The sequence below is a fragment of the Ceratotherium simum genome, chromosome 17, assembly GCF_057802395.1.
Source record: "Ceratotherium simum simum isolate JZ-2026a chromosome 17, ASM5780239v1, whole genome shotgun sequence".
Taxonomy (NCBI): Eukaryota; Metazoa; Chordata; class Mammalia; order Perissodactyla; family Rhinocerotidae; genus Ceratotherium; species Ceratotherium simum.
In genome coordinates, this window is record NC_141916.1 from 15,930,751 (window position 1) to 15,952,861 (window position 22,111).

The window sequence follows — 22,111 nt, forward strand, 5'->3', positions numbered from 1 at the left end:
CTGAGTAATATAAAGCTGCAGAAGGAAGTTACCTGAAAGAAAAGAGGTTCCATAGGTAATATTTTGAGTTAACTCTCCTTATAATTATGATAATCTTTTAATTATCACAATTTGTGTATGTGTGTGTGTGAGGAAGATGAGCACTGAGCTAACATCTGATGCCAATCCTCCTCTTTTTTTGCTGAGGAACATTGGCCCTGGGCTAACATCCGTGCCCATCTTCCTTTATTTTATATGGGACGCCTCCACAGCATGGCTCTACAAGCAGTGCCTCCGTGTGCACCCAGGATCCCAACCTGCAAAACCCGGGCCGCTGCAGGGGAGCGGGCCCACCTAACCGCTTGCGCCACCGGGCGGCCCCATCATAAATTTTTAATTATGATAATTTTAGTGGTAAATCCCACATAACATAAAATTTACCATCTTGGTAACCATATGAGAAATTTTTTTTTTTTTTGGTGAGGAAGATTGGCCCTGAGCTAACATCTGTTGCCAATCTTCCTCTTTTTGCTTGAGGAGGATTGTCTCTGAGCTAACATCTGTGCCAATCTTCCTCTATTATATATGTGGAACGCTGGAACAGCATGGCTTGATGAGCGGTGTGTGGGTCCCTGCCTGGGTTCCGGCAGCCAACCCGGGCGCGGAAGCGGAGTGCTGGTTGGGAACTTAACACTATGCCAGGAGGCAGCCCGGAGAAATTTTTTAATACAGTCTTAGCATTTGATGTTTCACCCAAAATCTTCCCAAGGCTATCCCCTTCTCATAGTTCAACTCCTGGTTCAAAGGTTACTTCTTCAAAGAGGCCTCTCAAGACCAGGAGTAAAAAAAGTCGCTTTCCCACTCCTGGTCACTTTCTGTCTCTTTACCCTGAAGCGCTCTTCATTAACTGAAATATTAGTGTTTATTGGCTCATTAACTGTTTTCCTCTCCCCACTAAAGTATAAATTCCACCAGAGCAGGGACCTAGTCTGTCTGTTCTTCTCCCCATGCCTAGAACAGTGCTTTGCACACAGTATGTCCTGACAAATTTTAAGTATTTGTTGAAATATTTGCTGAGTAATAAATATAGTGCCTTTTAATTCCCAAGCAGTTTCATAAATATTATCTCATTTGATCATTACAACTCTTTGAGTACAATGGGACTGCTAGCCCCATTGTAATGAGACTCAGAGAAGCATCTCACCCAACGCCACTGGGTTGGAAAATGACAGAGATGGCATTGCTGTGCAGGGGGCTTGCTGTTTCCAATACATTCACTCCTCTTCTAGGGCGGAGGGCATTGCAAACTACTTTGCCATTAAGGAAGTGATGACTCGAGGATAGTGGAAACAACCTGTACATTTTTTAAAAAGTCGCCAGCCCCTGAGGTTGAACCCTTAGCACCCCCACCCCTACCCCCTTACGCAGTCACACACACAGCAGACATTATGGCCACAGTGATGTTACTTTAAGTGCAAAGAAGAAAATGCAACTGCTCGACTGTTTGGAACCCTGAATCCCTTTGTGTGCCTGCCTGGGGTTTTTCCCCCACTTTTTTTTTTTTTTTTAATTTTATTTATTTATTTTTCCCCCAAAGCTCCAGTAGATAGTTGTATGTCATAGCTGCACATCCTTCTAGTTGCTGTATGTGGGACGCGGCCTCAGCATGGCGGGAGAAGTGGTGCGACGGTGCGGGCCCGGGATCCGACCCCAGGGCCGCCAGCAGCGGAGCGCGTGCACTTAACCGCTAAGCCACGGGGCCGGACCTCCCCCACTTTTTTTAAAAACAGCTTTACAGAGGTATAATCTTGTCTCGTTTTTAAAGTACGCTCGTTTGAGATAATCTCATTCCCTAGAATATTTACTTCACCTTTTGGATCTCCACTACTACAGGCACCTGTAAGGATTCCCGTTCCTTTTTCTTTTCTTTTTCCCGTATTACGCAGACGAACACGTGTGACCTGTGTGTACCGAACTCGCTCAGCCTCCCTCCACAGCCCTGCCCACCGAAAGGCCAGCCCCTTCTTTTCCCCGGAGCCCCGCCCCTCGGCCCCTTTCCAACTCTGGCCCTACGGATCTAGCCCTTCCTCCACGCCCCCCCACATCTCGCGAGAGGTGAGCGAGCCTGGCCGGACGAGAGGAAAGTATCTGCTCCGCTGAGGGGGGAAAGAAGGAGCTGGAGACAGATTGTGGGACCGATCGCGGGCGGGCGGGAGGCGACGGAGCTACCAGCGGGTGAGTCTTGTTAACATTAACTAGTCCATGATCTGACGGGAGTCTCCTCTTCAACTCTGGCCAGTCCCAGCCTCCCAGGCCGGGGTCTCCCCTCCCAGTCTGTGTTGGACGGGGGCGCTGAGGCGGTGGCCGGGCCCTGGCTGAGGAAGGAGGTGGGGCATGGACTTAAGCCGACCAATAAGCGAGAAGGAAGCTACGATTGGCGGCGATGGGCACTAATGGGAGATCGTCTTTACCTTGCGGAGTGCCGCCCCTTTTCTCTCCCTCCTCCCGCCTCCTTCCTTTGGGGGGAAGGCGGGGCCAGAGGCCTGAAGTGTGGGGAGAACTTGGGGTAAGTAGCCCCGGGGGGCACAGGGCGTGGCAAGGAGAGGGGAGTTGAATCCGGAGGGAATGGAAGCCTAGTGGAATCTAATGGAAGGATCTTGGACTGGGGTGGCATGGGAGAAAGGGGAGAAGTGCTAAACTGGCTGCAGACCCAGGGCTTCTCACAGAGTGGGGTTAGGGGCTTGGCATTGGCAGGGGCAGAGGTACTAGGAGGAGATAGGGATGAGGAGGTGAAAACATGGCATTGGGTTTGTCTGGAAAGATAGGGGTAAATCATTGGAAATGAGAGTCATGGCATTTCGATTGAATTCTGAAAAGGAGTATCAGGGACATGATATCAGAGAGAAAGTGCAGATTTGGAGAAAATTAAGTGAATGAGTTTAGAAAGATCTATAGGGATGGGTTTAGTAACCAAAAGGCATCGCTTTGGGAAGGTTATGGGGGAATTCAGAGGGTTAAGGGAAGTGTTTGGAACGGAGATGGCTGATATATACAGGTCTTTAGCCTAGGTGTCGGAAGAAGCCTGAGTTATTGATTTAGGGCTTTTGGTGGATATGGCACCGAGTCTGGTGACTAGCCTGCAAGTCTTGCTGGGATAGGGGTAGAGAAGGAGGGAAATAGAACACTTTCATCACTTCTACTCTGATTTCCTTTCTCTCTTCCTCTTCCCACACTTCATTTCTTCCTGAACTCAGGGATAGGGGTTTGGGAGTAAGCGGTCCAAGTTGGAGCCCCATGGGGAGTTATATGTTGCTCTGAATTGCTTGTTATGTTCTCTGGCTGGGGTGTTTACTACCCAGGGAACCTCCTACCCAGTTCCCGCATTGCTCCTTTCCTAACTTTAAAAGTTTGTTTTCTACTTCACAGAGGGTGTTTTAGTATCTCTGAGGGTTGTGTCATAATAAGTGTAGGTTTGTGGGGGTATGCAGCGTTTTCTCGGCAAACTCACTTGATTCCTATGTTTAAAAATGTTGCAGTAGTGTTAAGTACTTCTTGTAGAGACATCGGTCTTTATAGGTATTCTAAGCACAGAAAAGTACACTAAACTGAAGTTTGTTTTGTTAAATGTGTGTCTTACCCGCTCATATACTTGAAGAGTTGTTAAATGAAGGGTTGCAGTTAGTTTTAGTTAGCTTATATATTTTTTAATGGTGTAAAGAAAATGGACACATATTTCAGGAAAGTGAAAAATTTTCAGTTTCTTCCTTTGTGTCCAGACTCAGAAGCTAAAGATATGTCATAATATCTTAGGGCAAGAGTTGGGGAAATCAAACACAATTTGTACTTAAACATGGAGGATGTAAGGTAAGTGGAGACTATTGCGAAATGTGACGTATCTGTAAGAAAAGAAGCTAAAGAAAAATTTGGCAGCTGTACTAAGTAGTTTTACCAGTTCTTAATTCTGTACAGAAAGGGGACAAGCCTTTCCTCTTTGTTTGACAGTTGTGTATTATTTAATAATGAATTGAACTAATACAGCCAATTAAGTAATAACTTCTTTGCTATTGCATAGATTTGTGTTGTACATTCCTTCTCTTCTCCTTTTAACTTTTGAGAAGCAAGATAGTGTCTGAGATACTGGTAAAGCTGCTATGTGAAAGACAGCAGAGTATTGCTCTGTATTAACCTTTGGTTTTCAGCCGCTGTTTGAAGCTTTTCCTCCTGGCCGGGAAGTTGCCCCTACAGCACATTGAGACCAATTAATTATTGACCCTTTAGCATTAGTTACTGAATTGGGTTCCACTATTTCGCATTCAGAGCATTGCCGTTGGACATTCAGACATTTTCACAATTTGCCTGGCAGCAGCACAAAAAAAAATATCCAATGAGAGAGCAAAGTCCCATGTTTTATTCTTCCGTCCTAGAATTTGTGATGGCTTAAACTTGGGCACTATTAAATGCAAGATTTTTTTTTCTCATTAGTGTTAACACCCAGCAGAAAGCTAGAGAGTGATAACATTGCTCATCTTTAAACTTGTGGATCAAAGGTTACATCCTGTGATAGTTTTTGTTGTAATTTTTAAGCATTTTTGTTTACCATGGCTTTTAAATGTTAACAGATACCATTACTGTATTTCTTTCCTCTCCCCACTTCCAACCCAAAATGAAAACTGTTTTTTCAACCAACTCTTGCGCTACTGTTCTGCCTCAAGTAAAGTCCCTGGCTCTGCCTGAACACAGCTGCTCTGAAGTTCTCTAAGTTATTGTTTTGTACATGTCAAGACAGTTTTTCCTAGGCTGCAGTAGGAGCGAGTCGGTGTTACAGCAGCCTCCTATCCACGTCTAATGAGGCGGAGCCTTTTCCTTTCACGGAAGTTTCAGGTGAAGCAAATAGCATTGCCATGTAAATGTCTAATAAAGACAACTCTCTTCTTGAGACTAGTTGGCAGGCTGGCATATAATTGTCCCTTGTCCCTTGATAAAGGTACCAAAGTTAAGGTGTAGATGTTTCTTTGAAAAAAACAAATGTAGCATTCATTTAAAAAGAAAACGCTTTAATTTCTTTTGTTGTTGGTTTCTCTGAGAAAGGGTACTATGATTTTAAAGTTTGTGAAAGTCTTCCATCTCTGTAGAAACATGTCAAAGAAAACAATTTTTAAAGCTTCTCATTTTTTTATGTTGCCTTCCTCTAACAGGCTTCTTTTGGGATCAAGTATATTCATGAAATCTGCCCATGCATCATATTTGGAATCCCTGATGGGTGGTATTTTAACTTCCAAATGCTGTTAAGAAGAGGTCCCGACTTCACAGATACCCTGTTCCATTATTGGAGCTCTACTTTTAGAACATTCTTTACATTGTGCTGAAGCTCTTTAGTTCTGCCATCTGAAGCTACAATAAATAAACCTAATTCCTTGTCAACATGTTAGCCCATCAAATATTTGATGACAGTTATGTCTTGTTAAGGCTTCTCTTACTGGGGTAAATATCCCCAGTTCTTTCAACCATTCCTTAAATGACATTTTTAAGTGTCCTCATCAACTTAGTTGCCTGAGTTTTTAGGGTTTCTTATCTAGATCTGAATATAACATCTCAGATATAATCTGATCAGTACAAAGTATAGGGAGAGTATGGCCTCTTTCTTTTTCTTTTCTTTTCTTTTTTTTTTTTGTGAGGAAGATCAGCCCTGAGCTAACATCCATGCTAATCCTCCTCTTTTTGCTGAGGAAGACCAGCCCTGAGCTAGGATCTATTGCCAATCTTCCTCCTTTTTTTTTTACCCCCCCAAAGCCCCAGTAGATAGTTGTATGTCATAGTTGCACATCCTTCGAGTTGCTGTATGTGGGACGCGGCCTCAGCATGGCTGGAGAAGCGGTGCGTCGGTGCACGCCCGGCTCCGAACCTGGCCACCAGTAGCGGAGCGCGCACTTAACCGCTAAGCCATGGGGCCGGCCCTGGCCTCTTTCTTTATGCCTCTATTCCTTTTTTTTTTTTTTTTTGGTGAGGAAGATGGGCCCTGAGCTAACATCCATTGCTAATCTTCCTCAGCAAAAAGAGGAAGATTAGCCCTGAGCTAACATCTGTGCCTATCTTCCTCTATTTTGTATATGGGCTGCTGCCACAGCATGGCTAGACAAGCGGTGCGTAGTTCTGCACCTGGGATCCGAACCTGCAAACCCTGGGCCCCTGAAGTGGAGCTGGCGAACTTAACCACTACGCCACCGGGCAGGCCCCTATACCTTTAGTCTTAAAACCTAAGGTCACATTAATTTGTGTAGTTGATTTTTTAAATGTAATTGATGATTTTACATTGATCCCTATAATTGTCATCTTGTTAGTTTTGGTTTATTGTTTTAGCTTGATAATTTATTTAGCCTCTTGGCCATTTCTCATATCTTTGTATTATTGATAGACAGACTTGATAAACGTGACACCTATGGTTTTGTTGTAGGTCACTGGTAAAAATATATAAGTTTAGATATTTAGATATTAAAATAAGATAATATTTTATCAGTCTATATATAAGGGTGGAGCAATGCTATACAACATCAGCACACTATCATTAGGTTAATATTAATCCATTAATCAACCTTTTGAGTAAAATTCAGTTATGAATCCACCTACTGTTTTATCATCTAACCTATATTTCCTTTGAAGTATTAAGAGGTGTCCTGTGGAAATCTAAATATATTTTGTCTCTCACATATCCCTGAACTAGGCTAGTGACCCTCTCAAAAAAGAAAATGAAGTTAGACGTTAGTTACTATTTACCTTTCTTATGCTAGTGTTTATAGATCACTGCATTACTTGCTAGTTGTTTATAAGCCATCTATTTAATAATTCATTTTATAATCTTCCTGGGAAACAATATTTTATCAGTCTATAGTTTCTGGACTCTACCTCCCCTGCCCCCTATTTTTTTTAAGTATGATTTTTTCCCCCTTGCCACAACTTCTGGTCCTGCTTTCTTTTTCTTAAAATAATTCTAGAACGATTAACAGTGTTTATTCATAGTTGCATGTTTTTTGTCATCAGCTGAAATTCTGTCTTGGAAACTCTTTTAGGAAGAAATGTCATTCCCTGAACATTTTAAGTTACATATTAAAGAATTAAACTATTGCCCATATAATAGTTGTATTGTAGCTTCCCCATAATATTGACATCTCCAATTTAGGCCTAACTTTTCATTTTCGGTTTGGAATAAAAACCTACACCACCTGTAAAAGAAATATAGACACACACACACGTACATACAATATATAATTGCCGTGTATAATTATAGTTTATTGATGTGGTGGTCTAAGTTTGTCACGCTATGTGCTATAGGTAAAACGGTGCTGCAGATAAGCTAGAGCATCAGAAGACATCTCTAGGGACTTAAGACTTCATGTTGGCAGCCAACAACTTTCCTGTGTGTTAATTTTAGACCTGATAGTTGAATTTATGTTTGAGCAAATTTAGCTGATAAATGCATTTTTAAAGCACCTTCCTCTTTTGGGGTGTTAATTTTTACTTTCATTTTTAGAAAATTGCAAATTGTGAATGGAAATGTTTTGTGCAGAATAAAGTAGCATGCTGTTAGGGACAGGATGCATTTTCTTTTGATACTTTCTCATCCATCTGAGATTGTTTAGTTATGAATTCTGGAAAGCAGAAGGATGGACTTGATGACCCCTCAAGGTCCTTTCCAGTCCAAACATTCATAAATAGAAGCTCAGATCAAGGAACTTACTATTGAAGAATCAGGAAGAAAAATAGACTGTAAAGAAAATGAAATTGAAATGGTTCTACTGACCCAGTGGGAATGGATAAACAAAAAGAAAGAAGCACAAATGGCAAGAAGTAACAGCTCCTTTGAGCTAAAAACAAGACAGAAGTCAACAACAACAACAAATATTTTGCATTGGGGTCATTTCATTTCTTAAAATATTTTATCATGACATTTTCTCTTCAGAATTTCCCTGGTGGACACTTTGTGTTGAAAGAATGTTTGTTTTTTTCTGTTAAATCATAGTATTTTGTTTCCTTTCCTTCTCGTTTGTCCTTTTGTTTAGAAACTTTTTTTTTGATCTGAATAACGTACTTACTGCCTGTATACAATGAAGCAAAATTCAGTTCAGTTTTGAAAGTAAACATATACTGCACGGCTTCCTTGGAGAGGAAGGATGAATGTTACAATTCAGGAAAAGTTTTATGAAAAGACAAATTTGTTACCTCATTTTTAAAACTTTGTAGGCAGACATCTAGGAAAGATTCCCAACTAAACCAAAGGTGCGTTACCACAGTAGTCTTATGAAAGATATAAGAACACTTAATAGGAGAACAAAACTCATTATAAACTCACAACTTCACTTTGTTAGCTTTTTCTCATCTTTTGGTAATTTTAATCCTAAATGTTTTCATATATTTGAAACCCAACTCTGCAAGAAGTTTCTCTTTTCTTTTCAATACTGCATTTATCCTTAATAAGTATAAACTTATGAAGTGTAACAGGAGCCGAGGGCCGGCCCCGTGGCGCAGCAGTTAAGTGCGCGCGCTCGGCTTCCACGGCCCAGGGTTCACGGGTTCAGATCCCGGGCGCGCACAGATGCACTGCCTGTCACGCCATGCTGTGGCAGCGTCCCATATAAGTAGTGGAAGATGGCACAGATGTTAGCTCAGGGCCAATCTTCCTCAGCAAAAAAGAGAAGGATCAGTATCGGATGTTAGCTCAGGGCTGATCTCCCTCACAAAAAAAAAAAAAGCAGGAGCCAATATGTACCTTAAAAAGTCATTTTGTGAGCTTGTGGCTTGGGCCTCTGTGGGAAGAATGTTGTTCTGCCATAGCCCCATCTTCTCACAAAACGCAATTTGTTTTCTTTGAGTGGAATTACCTACTAATATCTTCTTATCTGGTATAGTGCTCCTTTCTGACATAGTGGACAGAGGAGATTTTTCTGCTAAATTGGTCATATTTTATTGGGAGCTTAAAATATACCATGCAATAGAAAAATTACATTTTTTCAGATTAAAAAATAGAGCATAACCATTCTTTTTGAAACAGGAATATGCCTGACTATATTGTAAAAATAGGATGATGTATTGAATATAACATATGATTGCTGTAAATGATTTGTATTGGCACCAAGTTTCTTGGCAGTAATGTTTATTTAAGCTTTATCAAACTTGAGTAACACCATGTTGGTTTTATTTAACGTGGTTTTTCTGGTACTAACATGTCTCCTGTAGCACCATTTTCTTTATTTTTTTAAGTTTTGGTCAAGCAGTAGTTTGCTAATATTTTACACATCTTTGTTTGGGACTGTTGAAAGTCAATCAGTGAGCATTGGAATACCCCAAATAGATCACTGTGTTGCCAGTATGTAGATAGTCTTAGAAAATAAATTTTTTTTCTTGAGAATTTCTAAGAATTTCTCTGTGACTTGTCATTGTGGAATTTTGTAGGTATTTCCTATCTGGGACCAAACTCATACCAGGGTTTAATATTATTATTATTATTATTATTATTTTTAGTTTTATGTGTATCTGTGTGTGTGTGTGTGAGAGGAAGATCAGCTCTGAGCTAACATCCATGCCAATCCTCTTTTTTTTTTTTTTTTTTTTTGCTGAGGAAGACTGGCCCTAGGCTAACATCTGTGCCCATCTTCCTTCACTTTATATGGGACGCCGCCACAGCATGGCCTGACAAGCGGTGCATCAGTGCAAGCCCGGGATCCGAACCTGGGCCGCCAGCAGCAGAGCACGCGCACTTTACCACTACGCCACGGGGCCGGCCCGCTGGGGTTTAGTATTAAAGTCTATCAGGTTTATTGTTGTTTGCAGTGTTTTTTTTTTTTTTTGTGAGGAAGACCGGCCCTGAGCTAACATCTGTTGTCAGTCTTCCTCTTTTTGCTGAGGAAGATTGGCCCTGAGCTAACATCTGTGCCCATCTTCCTCTATTTTGTGTGTGGGAAGCTACCACAGCATTGCTTGAGGAGTGTGCATTGGTCCACACCGGGGGTCCATGCCCGGGTCAGCACCCTGTAAACCCTGGGCAGCTGAAGCGGAGTGCGTGAACTTAACCACTATGCCACCAGGCTGGCCCCATTGCAGCCTATTTCGATTAAGTCCATGAAGATTTTAAATTTATCCTTAAAGCTCAGTGTTTTGGGCTTGATTGCTATTCTTTTATTGTTTTAGGGATCATACTTTATCTGAAAATGAGTAGGGAAAAAACCAAAACACAACATTAGATTTTTGACAGCCTACCAGTTTCCAGGAATTTTTCTACTTCTAAAATGCATATTGAGGCCAAACATAGGTATAATGTTCTCTAGTTATTTCTAACCCTGCTGCCTGCTGTCACTTTAGCAAGTTGTTGCTTCTTTGTTCTTGCTTTATCAACCTTTCTGATGGTAGCTCAAAACAGTGCTCAAAATAGTTCATTGAATCCTTCAAAAGCCTAGAGAGACTTTAAAAACGTTCTAGTCAAGTAGTTGCCTATATGAAGCCACTTCCAGATAGGTTCTCAGGTTTGCCCATGTGTTGCCTAATTTATGATTCAGCCTAGTTCTCACTCCCATCTGTTTTTAGTCATTTGCTACAAAACTATTTGGTCTATTTAAGCTGGCTCCTTTCTTTGAAACCTGTCCCTGCATGTCTGAGCCTGAAATCCAGAAATTAATTTTAACCTTCTCTTTGATCAGTCCAGGGTCCTCTGCTATTTGTGTATTTCTTAAAGGAGTGGGTCTCAAACTGCTTTTGGTCTCAGTACTCACTCCTTTATACTCTTAAAATTAAATTATTGAGGACTCCAAAGAGCTTTTGTTTATCTTGGTTATATCTATTGATATTTAGCATATTAGAAATTAAAATGGAGATATTTAAAAAATATTTATTTTAAAATAACAACATAAATAACTGTATCTATAGTTTCAAAAAAAAATTAGAGGAAGAGCTTCAAATCTCTTTAATGTCTGGCTTAATAGAAAACAGCTGGATTCTCATATCTGCTTCTGCATTCAATCTGTTATGATATGTTGTTTTGGTTGAAGTGTATGAAGAAAACCTGGGCTCACACAGATATGTAATAGGAAAAGGAAAAATTCTTTTCAGATAATTGTAGATAGTCTTTCTTTAATACTACATGAAAATCTGAAAAGTGATAGTTTCTTAAAGGTTAGCTATTGTGTAGAATCTGAAACCACATCTGTGAACTTTTTAATACTTTGTTAACATTAAAATGAATTGGGCTATCCTGCTCTTTAATTAGATCTTTTAAATCATACCCATGTATAATTTGAACACCCATAAACCCTCTGAAAGGATCTTAGTCAGGGATCTATAGGGATCCCTGGAGCACACTTTGAGAACTGCTGTCTTATAGTTCTTGAAAAATACTCTGTTTACCACATGGAAGGAATATAAGCTCTCCAACCGTTTTTTTTTTTTTTTTTTTTTTTGTGAGGAAGATCAGCCCTGAGCTAACATCTGCCAATCCTCCTCTTTTTGCTGAGGAAGACTGGCCCTGAGCTAACATCAGTGCCCATCTTCCTCCACTTTATATGGGACGCCGCCGCAGCATGGCCTGACAAGCGGTGCATCGGTGTGTGCCTGGGATGCGAACTGGCGAACCCCGGGCCACCACAGCAGAGCGCGCGCACTTAACTGCTTGCGCCACCAGACTGGCCGCTCTCCAACCGTTTTAATGCTTCCCAAAGGATGGGTTACTGATCCTTTGTGTCACAGTTACTTAGGGTGTTTTTTAAAGTTTAGATTCTTGGGCCCCAAAACCAAGAGAATCCAGGAGGCCTAGGAATCTGTATTTTTTACAAGGTGCACAGGTAGATATGCTAAAGATTGAGAACTGTGGACTAGCTTAATTAACTTTATTTTAGGAAAACCTAATTTCTAAAATTTGAAAAGTCAAAAGAAATTAGTACTGGAATAGTTAATGATTAACATATACACTCTGACATTTGTTATAATTGAGGTATCTTAATTAACCATGTACTTTAATTAATAATTGTTATTATAAATACCAAAAGTTGGCAAACGAAGGCCAGAGAGTAAGTATGTTAGGCTTTGCAGGCATGAGGTCTTTGTTGTAACTACTCAACTCTGCTATTGTAACACAAAAGTAGCCATAGACAGCATGCAAAGAACAATTGTGGCTGTATTCCCGTAAAACTTTATTTATGGACACTAAAATTTGAATTTCATATAATATGTTATGAAATATTTTTCTTTTCATTTTTTCAACCATTTAAAAATATAAAAACCATTCTTAGCTTGTGGGCCATACAAAAACAGGTGGTAGGTTGCATTTGGTCCATGGGCTGAAGTTGGCCAATCCTTGATGTATACTATAACTAGATTATTAATTTTAAAATTATTATAAAATATACTTAATGTTAAAATTATAAACGTTATTTAATTTTCCTAGACAAAAATAATGCTCCAAGAAATTGTAGTCCCTCAAACTCATGTTTTTGGACATTCATTTATATAATAAACATATAAGAAACACCTGTTGTGTGAAAACTTTTGGAAATACACTATTCAGTTAGAAGTAGTTATACAATATGTGAGTTGTCACACAACTTTTAGGAGTTATAAAAAGATGTGGTGTCCATTTTTATATCTTCTTTGGGGTGTGTGAGAACAGGTAACTAGGACTCAGGCCAACCTCAACCTCTTGACTCATCTTTTGCCTATTTTTTTGTAACTCTGCCTCCGTTTTCCAGTCTGTTAGTTAGCAAAGTGCTTTACAAAAACCCTGATATAAAACAATAAGGCTAAATTAGTTTAAGATTATGGTAGTATATGTGCTTTCTATATAATCCTTTTGGGGCACTTGGTTTACCTACTAATGAAATAATATATGCTAAACTGTTGTTATGCTAAATAATACAATGGAAAATGAACCCAGAATTTATGAACAGAAATTTCAGTTCCTAAATAATCTACTGCCTAGTAAAACTTGAGTCTTTTTCGTTTTCTGGGGTTTACATAACCTGCATTATAGTCTCACAGTTCATGTGTTTATTGGGGTCTTTTCCTTAAGTCAGTTTTCTAGATGTAATGCAACTCACAGCAGCGCTGAGTACCCTATGGAGAATAAAATATTGAGACTGCTGTAGTGGAGAGCTTCAGTGTTTGTACTCTTGGCTTAGCAGCAGCTAAATTATTTTAGAGTCCGAAACTTGGTATCCAAAGTTATGTTCTTTGAAGAGAACTGTTTGTATATCATTTCTTTCTTTTTAATATCATAAGGGAATGGGGCCCATAGAGCTCTGTTTGGGTGCCTGTCTAAATTTTTTAGCTTGTTTATAGCTGAGCTGAAAGGCATTCAGTACCTGCTAAGCTTGATTTCAGCTCTCTTTATTCCCTTTGTGCTGGGTGGTTGGGCAGTTTCTAAGTGTTTAATATAAGTAATACCCGTTGTTGTTAGGGAGCATTCATAGGATTCTGAGAATGGGTCCTTGAAGGTGACAAAGGAGGAACTATCTTGAACTGCTTGATTTACCCTGTGTATCGATATGTTTAAGTTTCCACCGTGTCTATTTCTATGTGAAGCTGTTAGTGTATAATTTTAGAAAGATTTTTTTTTGGTAGTCCATTTTGAACTTAGTTGGTTCTGTTGCTTGTAGTAGAGAATGAACAACTTTGTATGATTTGTAAATACGCTATTTAATACTTTAGAATAGTCTAGCAGATGTGGGCCTTTTTTAAACTCATAGACATGTTTTCTTAAGTCATGCAGGTCAGCATTCTTTTTTATTATTAGATTACATTATATATTTTTTGATTAATTAAAAGCAATCTGTGATCATTGTAGAGACTTGGGAAATACTGAAGGGTACAAAGAAGAAAATAAAATCACCTGAAATACCATTATCCAGAGATTATCATTATTAACATTTGATGTTAATTCCCTCATCTTTTTCTATGCTTATTATTTTGTTTACTTTTTTATAGATTTGGAATTATGGTGTGTATGCAATTTTATAACCTTTTTTCCCCACTTAATGTATAGCACTTTCTCATATCATTAAACAGCTGTCACAAATGTTATTCTTTTTTTTTTTTTTTTTGTGAGGAAGATCAGCCCTGAGCTAACATCCAAGCCAGTCCTCCTCTCTTTGCTGAGGAAGACTGGCTCTGAGCTAACATGTATTGCCAATCCTCCTCCTTTTTTCTCCCCAAAGCCCCAGTAGATAGTTGTATGTCATAGTTGCACATCCTTCTAGTTGCTGTATGTGGGACGCGGCCTCAGCATGGCCAGAGAAGCGGTGCGTCGGTGCGCGCCCGGGATCTGAACCCGGGCCACCAGTAGTGGAGCTCGCACACTTAACCGCTAAGCAACGGGGCTGGCCCCAACAAATGTTATTCTTAATAACTTAAATATAGTCTATTGTAAGGCAGTATCTTAATTTATATTTATCTATTCTTAAACATTCAACTTAATTCCTGTTTTTTTAAATTATAAATTTGACTATGGTGACCATTTGTTTTTGTTGTTATTGTTGAGGAAGATTAGCCCTGAGCTAACATCTGTTGCCAATCCTCCTCTTTTTTTTGCTGAGGAAGATTGGCCCTGGGCTAACATCCATGCCCATCTTCCTCTACTCTATATGTGGGACGCCTGCCACAGCATGGCTTGATAAGCAGTGCGTAGGTCTGTGCCGGGAATCCGAACCTGTGAACCCCAGGCCGCCAAAGTAGAGAGTGCAAACTTAACCACTACGCCACTGAGCCGTCCCCTGTGATGAACATTTAATATATATATAAATTGTCCATGTTTCTGGTTTGAGCCTCAGAATAAGGTCCTGAAAGAAGAATGATTTGTTCAAAGCATATAAAACATTTTAAGACACTTAATATAAATATTGCCAGGTTGCTTTCCAGAAAGATTGTCCAAATATGTACTCCCAAAAGATCTATATTAAGGTGCCCTTTCTGCTGCATCCTTGATTACCATTCTTTTGTACTTGAAAATATGTTTTAACAGCTCTGGTCGAAATTTTGTTTTCAAGGGTCAGTTAAGGGTTAACTTGACAAATACTTCCCTCCCCATTTTTTACACTCTAACCAAAAACTATAGAGCTTCCTCTGTGTTATTTGGATGATAAGAAAAGCATAGAATTGGTTGGGTGTAGTCACATAAAGTACCTTAGGCACAAAGTAGTTGTAAATATGCATTTAAAATATGTGTTAAATATGTATAGCTTTAAATACATGAATACTTGCATAGCAATTGTTTTGTGGACCCAACAGCTTAGTGTAAAAACTTGAAGATAAGTGTAAAATTTCAGCAAAATATACTTGAATATCGACTTCAGATTAAATCAGTAAATATTTATTGAACATCAAGCGTTAAGAGAGGAAAGGCTTTCACCTAGAGCTCTATATTCTACCCCATTCCCCTTTTGGTCACAGATAATACAACCATTTTCTTTTTATTCATGAAACAAAATTAGTCCACTCCTAGTCACTAACACATCACCATTTGGTTTCTTTCATAGCAATTATCTGCTATTAATCTAAAATTATTTTGTTTTTTACTTGTTTAGTGCTTGTCTCTTTCGTTTAGACCTTAAGTAGGCAGTGTGAGGGCGGAAACCTTGTCTGTCTCATTCACTGTTGAATTCTAGGGTCTAGAGCTTATGGTAGGCACTGAACAAGGAATTCAGTGAATTAATGAATTTTAAAACTGACTAAATTTACTTTTGATCCCAAAAGGAACTTGTGGTTATTAGTTTCAGGCTTCCTCCTTCTGAAACCTTTTACCAAGACTGTTAACTCCTCTTTTTTGTGCTCTTGTCTATACTCTGGAATTGCTAGCAAAAGAATTTGATAAGTAATCCTAAAGAATAGGAGAAATAGCAAGGCATCTAATATGTACACTGATCAACCTCTGACTAACTGAGCTTATAAAGAAAGCATCGTTCTTACCACTTACCTGGCACCTTTCATGCCAGATGACCAAGATTCTTTGCCTGACCGAACTTTAGTCAGGCTCCTGAACCTTCGTTTAGGCCCATCTGTGTACTTGTAAAAATCCAGTTTTAGCAAGAACCCTGCTAAGTCAGTTTAGCAAGAACCCCCCACCCAGGATATCTGATCACCCTCATATCTGATCAGGTTCTTCATCCTCCACCATCCCCCAAGTGATATCTGATCACCCTGGCCTGTCTTCAGCAAGAATCTTGTTAGGTTGGTTTAGCCAGAATCCCCCTTACCCCTGATGTTTCCTTTTGGTAATTTTCCATCCACCGACCCCCACCCTGGTCCTTGGCTATGAATTCCCACTTGTCCATCCTATATTTGAAATTGAGCCCAGTTCTGTATTGAGGTCTCTTTTCCCCTATTGCAATAGTCCTGAATAAAATATGTTTTTTACCACTTTACTGTCCAACTCTGGTTTTTCTTTGACACAGATCAATGAAAGATTCCTTTTTTTGCAAAAGACTATTGTCTTTTTGTGTCCACTTTGCCTGGCACTTAGTAGTTCCTTAGTAATATTTTTTGAGTGAATGAGTGAATGATAGCTAGTCTGAACCCCTTCAAGATTTTCATGAATCTTTGATGTTTATGGTGCATATGTCCTTCTCATTTTTTTGTATCTAGCAATATCTACTTTTTGTTATTAGGAACCTAAGAACAGCCCCTTGGATGTGTTTGTATATGGCTTTTATTCTTTACTTAAAGTTGGGCCATCTTATTAACATCAGCTGGTTACTGAAGAAATAATCACATTACAACCAGGTCCAGAGAACTGACTCTGTAGACCTCAGTGAGAGACCCATCCTCATTCTATTAAATAAATAAGTAAAAGATAGATATACATATATAGAGAAAGAATATATACATATAGAGAAAGAATCAGTTTTCTTGTTTTCACATTGACCATTTTAGGATATACTTCTGGCTCTGACAAAACTATTTAACAGATTTTATGAAATTATCTCAGTTATTAAAAATCATTCTCTAAATTCTCTAATGATTTTCTCTCCTACCATTCAAGTCACTTTCTCTCTTTTGAGTCAATACTAATTTTTATCATTTGTGCATTCTGGTGACTTTGACTACATGAGCCTTTTCCTCAGCAGATGTGGCCTCTAGGACAGTCTTTTTATGCATCTTTGTTTTCCTGTTCTAAGATCTCCATTGAAAGCATCTCATTTCCCCTTGGAAACGCTCTGAATGTGTGTATCCCTTCCCTGTCATTTATTGCTTAGTTCCATAAAATGCTTGAGTTTCATCCTGAAGAATAGATCCAGAAGCATACGACAGACTTGAGTGCCGTGCCCAGACAGGTGATCCACTTGTCAAGCACACAGTTACAAATGGCTGAGTTAAATTCTAGTGAATGGCAGCATCGTTATTCAAGATTTCACCTTTTGTCTCAGTCTGTTTATCCTACAGAAATATGTTGCTTTTTGTTTTTGAGATGGCATCTATTTGACCTCTTAGAGATTTAAGTATCAAATAGAAATAAGCGATGACATTTTTTATATGTAGTAATTGATGGGGCAGACTGAGAATGAAGGAGAAATTTAAAAAAAGATGTTAGCTGGAAATTCTTTTTAGTAGGGAGAGAGATCATTATTGTTGTTAAATATTTAATTCTTTAAACAGACAAATCACTTTAAAGTGAAAAAGCAAGAATGATAGAAATGAAAAGGGGCAAGTGATTGCGGGAATGATTTAAGAATAATTGTGAGTATTAAAGAGGGCCTTCTTCCTCCCATTGTGATTTCCCTTTAGTGAAAACGCAAAACAAAAGCCAGCAAAGTGGGAAGGAAGCAGGAAATTCTAGTTAGTGACTGCCAGAATTGAATATTTAAGAGCCATGAAAAGGCTTACTTCTGTTACATTTTAATGCTTTCCCCCCCTGATTTGTTTTTGCCTTTTTTTTTTTCTTTGCTTTTAGAAAGTTGCATCTCTATTTTCTAGTAAGCATGCAATTAAATAAAATTTGGAAGCCATATATGATGAGGTGAGTGTGCAAAACCAAGTTAAATTTTGAATTTTGTGGTTTGAGGGAAACCATTCCAGAATTTATTTATTTACTTCCAATGCCAGGGCTGCCTCACACCTCACCCAGGACCCTTTTCCTCTAAACAGGTAGAAAACTGAGGAAACTTAGCCTCAAATAACAGAACCAAGGTAAAAGTAAGGAATCCTCCCTGGTCCTTATGTTATGTCTGCTCTAGCCCTTGTAATTTACTTCCTTGTTGAAAATATGTTAGAGGACCTTGTTTGAGTAAAATTCAGATTTCGTTATTATATTAGGAAAGCAGGTTCTGGAATTAGGAATTGAAATTATCTCCAGCATAGCAGTTGTTAGGGATTTTTCCAGAGATGAATTGCTTTCTAGAAATGTTCTGAGTTTTCTGCCATAATAGCTTTGGTCTTTGCATTTGTTTACTTTTGTTTACTTGTATTCATTTTTTGCACTATGTCGTAGTTCCAGAAAGTGCTAAAAAAATCATCATGTGTTTAAAACAAAGGAACAAACCAGAAAACCCCCGTGTCCTGGGGCTGTGTGAAGAAGAATAAAGCTCTCATTTTCCCAGTACCCAATCATCGGCTTGAGCTCGCCTCTCCTAGGAACAGAATTTATTGAAGCAATTTATCCTGGCTAAATGTGATATAAATCTGTGTACACCTATGTACATACAGGCTCTCTTCCATTACAGCGATGCTGCAGCATCAGTTTCCTTCATAGTTAGACCCTGTTCCTATCACACTGAAAGATGACTAAGAAGCCCTTTCTATTTTATGGGGCACCCCACAATTTTAAACACCGAGTAGTTGTGGAATTACTGATCAGACTACCGGAAATACTGGTTTCCAACCCCAGAGTGAGTCTTAAGCAAATAGGAGAGACGTTACTTAGCTACCCTCTGAGTTTTAGGCATGGTTTTCTGATGACCAGATTCAATCTAGTGCTTTAACATTTTATTTTAATACAGGCCTGACTGAAGTTAACCTGACATTTTGGTTTATCTCCAACATAAAAATTTGAAATTTGGTTACAGTTCTGAAGTCATTTCTAGGCATATTCAAATGGTAGTTCTTCCTCTTTCGTCTTGCCTTGTTGGTATTCTTTCATGCGCCTTTCTCTCTTGTAGAAGGATGTTGGAAAATGTCTTTTAGGAGTTTATTCTATAAAGAATATTTTTGTGTTCCCCCACCTTTTTCTCTTCCACTCTTTCAAGATACTGTTTATCTTTTAGGAATATTTTTACTATGATTTGCATTTCTAATCCTTATCCATCTCCACCTCTATTTTTATTCCTGGTTGGGATACAAGAAATAGCCCCAACACATTCATATTGGAATTATTGTTCTTTGACAAAGAATTTCGATCAACATTTCGAGAGTTTAGCTTCAATAATTAAAAAACAACAACAGTATAAACGCTGTTAAATTCTTCAGAGAAATAGAGAGGATGGATGGTGATGCCTTTTAGTGCTGTTTCTTTATCCCCTGCAGCAGCACACATCTGTTGGCTGCAACAGAGCAGCCCAAGAACTCTGGCCGAGAGCAGCACAAACAGCCGGAACATATTCACCCAGTAAACCCCCAAAGAGTTGACATTTGTTTTATTGCTGCTTTTAAAAACCTGGCCATAAATAGAATCAGAGGGGGAAGGGCACCGATATTTCTCCATTTGCCACAGATGATTGGTGGAGGGGGAGAAGGAGACTCCCAGTGGGGAGAGAAGGTTTTTATTTTTATTTTTTTATTAATGAAAATCATTTCCCATGTAGCCCAATAGGATGGGTGCTTTGTTTTCTTTGGCAATAATCTGGGATAAACGGCCCTTGCCAACAGTCTCATAGTTTATACACCAGGGAGCCAGATTATGGCCCTGTAAAATGGAGCACCCCTCCTATAATCCCTTAATTAATTAAATGACAAATTTTGGTCTTCTCTGGTTCAGAAATATGGCTTCCGCATCGAGCGTTCAGTGGATTTATTGACATAGGGAACTGCACTGGTTGTAATTCAGCAGACTGGAGAAGTGTATTATACACTGTAGCAGAAAGAGGGAAAATCTAGCAAAAGGTTTGAAATTCTTTGACTATTTAGGTCTAAATTTTTCTAATTGAAAGTTTCAACTGAGGCACAGTAGATCATATGCCACCTGTCTAATGAGTCTCCCCAAAGTAGCCTGTGTTTACAGCTTTGATAGACGGCATTCTTGGAACACCTGTTTCTAGGCTTGAATTTTTGAAGCACTTTTTTTTTTTTTAACTCCAGCGTATTTAACATAACTTTTCCCCCTACCTCCCCCTCCTCAGCTCCGCTCTGCTATATGAAATATGGGAGACGACAGACCGTTTGTGTGCAATGCCCCGGGCTGTGGACAGGTACGTTTACAATATACTTTATTGTGAATGTCTCGTTGTGAATCAAAGTGGCTGTTTTATCACTAAGGCAAAGAGTTTAAAGCCGGTATTTTACGTGATCACTGGAGGTAATCAGATCAGAGGATTTGCAGTGTGTAAATCCAAGTTATGAGGAAGTGCAGGCACTCTCCCGTAATGAAATCTGCCTTGCTCTCTTTCATATTGTTATTCTACTGGTGTTTGTTTCCCAGCACACAGTGTTGAGGAATACATGTTGCTCTTTCCTCCTTTCTAAAGCTATCCATCTAAATACAAAGCAAGTTTAGAAATATTTTCTCCTCAACCTTCATGGATATAAAAGTCTGCTGAACATATTTGATAGGCAGCTGAGAATGCACCCGTTCATTGTGAGCCTCAATTTGCCAGAGTCTATTTTGATTTTTTAAATTAAAAAAAAAAAATTGTTCCTTTTGACCGTTGATCCAGAAAGTCATTGTTAGCAACTAAGGCACATGTCTAGGAAAGACAAATCCAACATAGAACCGGAGATCTCACAGCAAAATATAAACTACACGATTTCTCAGCCATTTTCCGTGACGCCATGAAATGCCTTGTGTGTGTCAGCTGCCATGTTATTGTTTGCATACGTGTACATTATGTGTCAGATAGTTTTCATCATATACTTTTTTAATAAAGTAATTTTGTTTAAACTGCCTTTTTTTTTTTTTCATTTTGCACCTCCTTAACTCTTCTTCCTAGACCCTCCCCTACTGCCACGTTCCACAAAGGATGAAGAAAAGGAATACAAAGAAAGTTTTATCTACCTTCATGAATTGATTTTATGGAACCTAAAGGGTTGAATTTCTGTTCAGTTAGGAACATGTCATGTGACTGTCCAGTGACACTTACTGGTGGTATGTGAGATTGCAGACTAGTTCTATTAAACATTGTAAATACTTAGACCAGAAGAAGAGCGAGTTAAGTTCCAGAGATTCCTAAGAATTGGAATTTGAGAGGTGGATAAGATGGGGGTGGTGACAAGGAATGGGCAGAAGGACAATTCCAGATTCCAATAAATGCTGAAAATTTCAGAAAAAACTAAGAAAGCCATTGTATTCTGAAGTATTCAGCATCATAGGGTGTATTTCCTTCCTTGTCAATGTTTTCAACTATGTTGTTGACTGCATGTTTTCCCCATGTGGTTTATAGTTTATTTTTTTACAATAGAAGCCACTTGGGAAAATAGAGTAAATTTATTTCATTTTTCAGACAGCTTTATTGGTATCTGAACCTGATCCCTCTGTATTTTTGTGTGTGAATTCGTTGATAATAGTATTTGCTATGACTCCTATAATTGATAACCTGGTACCCTTTTCACTTATCTCCCTTACTTTAAAAATCTGCATTTTTGGTGGAAAGATTTATTTTTCTTCACTTATGGTTTAAGCTGCTCAGTGCCCCTCTTGTATGTTTTATGCTTAAAACCTCCCAGACAAGGACTTAAATAAAAATGGATGATAAAAATAATGCAATACACAGGAAAAACATCTTCTAAGCTCTCTAAGGACGAAAGATATAAATAGGGTTTCTTCAGGCTATCTCATCAGAAAAAGAGTAGTTTTCTCTGAAATTTGTGAGATCCCACAAGGGGTTTGTTTTTGTTTGTTTGTTTTTGTTTTGCCTTTTGAGGGGCTAGAGGTAGGAAAACAGTAGGGACTTTTTACTTTTCGTTCCTTCTTGTATTGTTAGGTTCTGTTTATCCCAAGCCTTTTCCTTCTCCTACTCCT

The 22,111-nt window shown here is 38.9% G+C and overlaps 1 protein-coding gene across 1 annotated transcript in view; it reads left to right on the forward strand.

Moving 5' to 3' along the window:
- The first annotated feature begins 2,083 nt into the window (after positions 1-2,083).
- Positions 2,084-22,111, forward strand: part of LOC101391492 (cyclic AMP-dependent transcription factor ATF-7) — a 90,968-nt gene continuing 70,940 nt past the window's right edge. The window contains exons 1-2 of the mRNA XM_004429126.3: positions 2,084-2,214; positions 20,277-20,345. Coding sequence (XP_004429183.1) covers positions 20,298-20,345 — 48 coding nt within the window. The 5' untranslated portion in view covers positions 2,084-2,214; positions 20,277-20,297. The remainder of the gene's footprint in view (positions 2,215-20,276; positions 20,346-22,111) is intronic.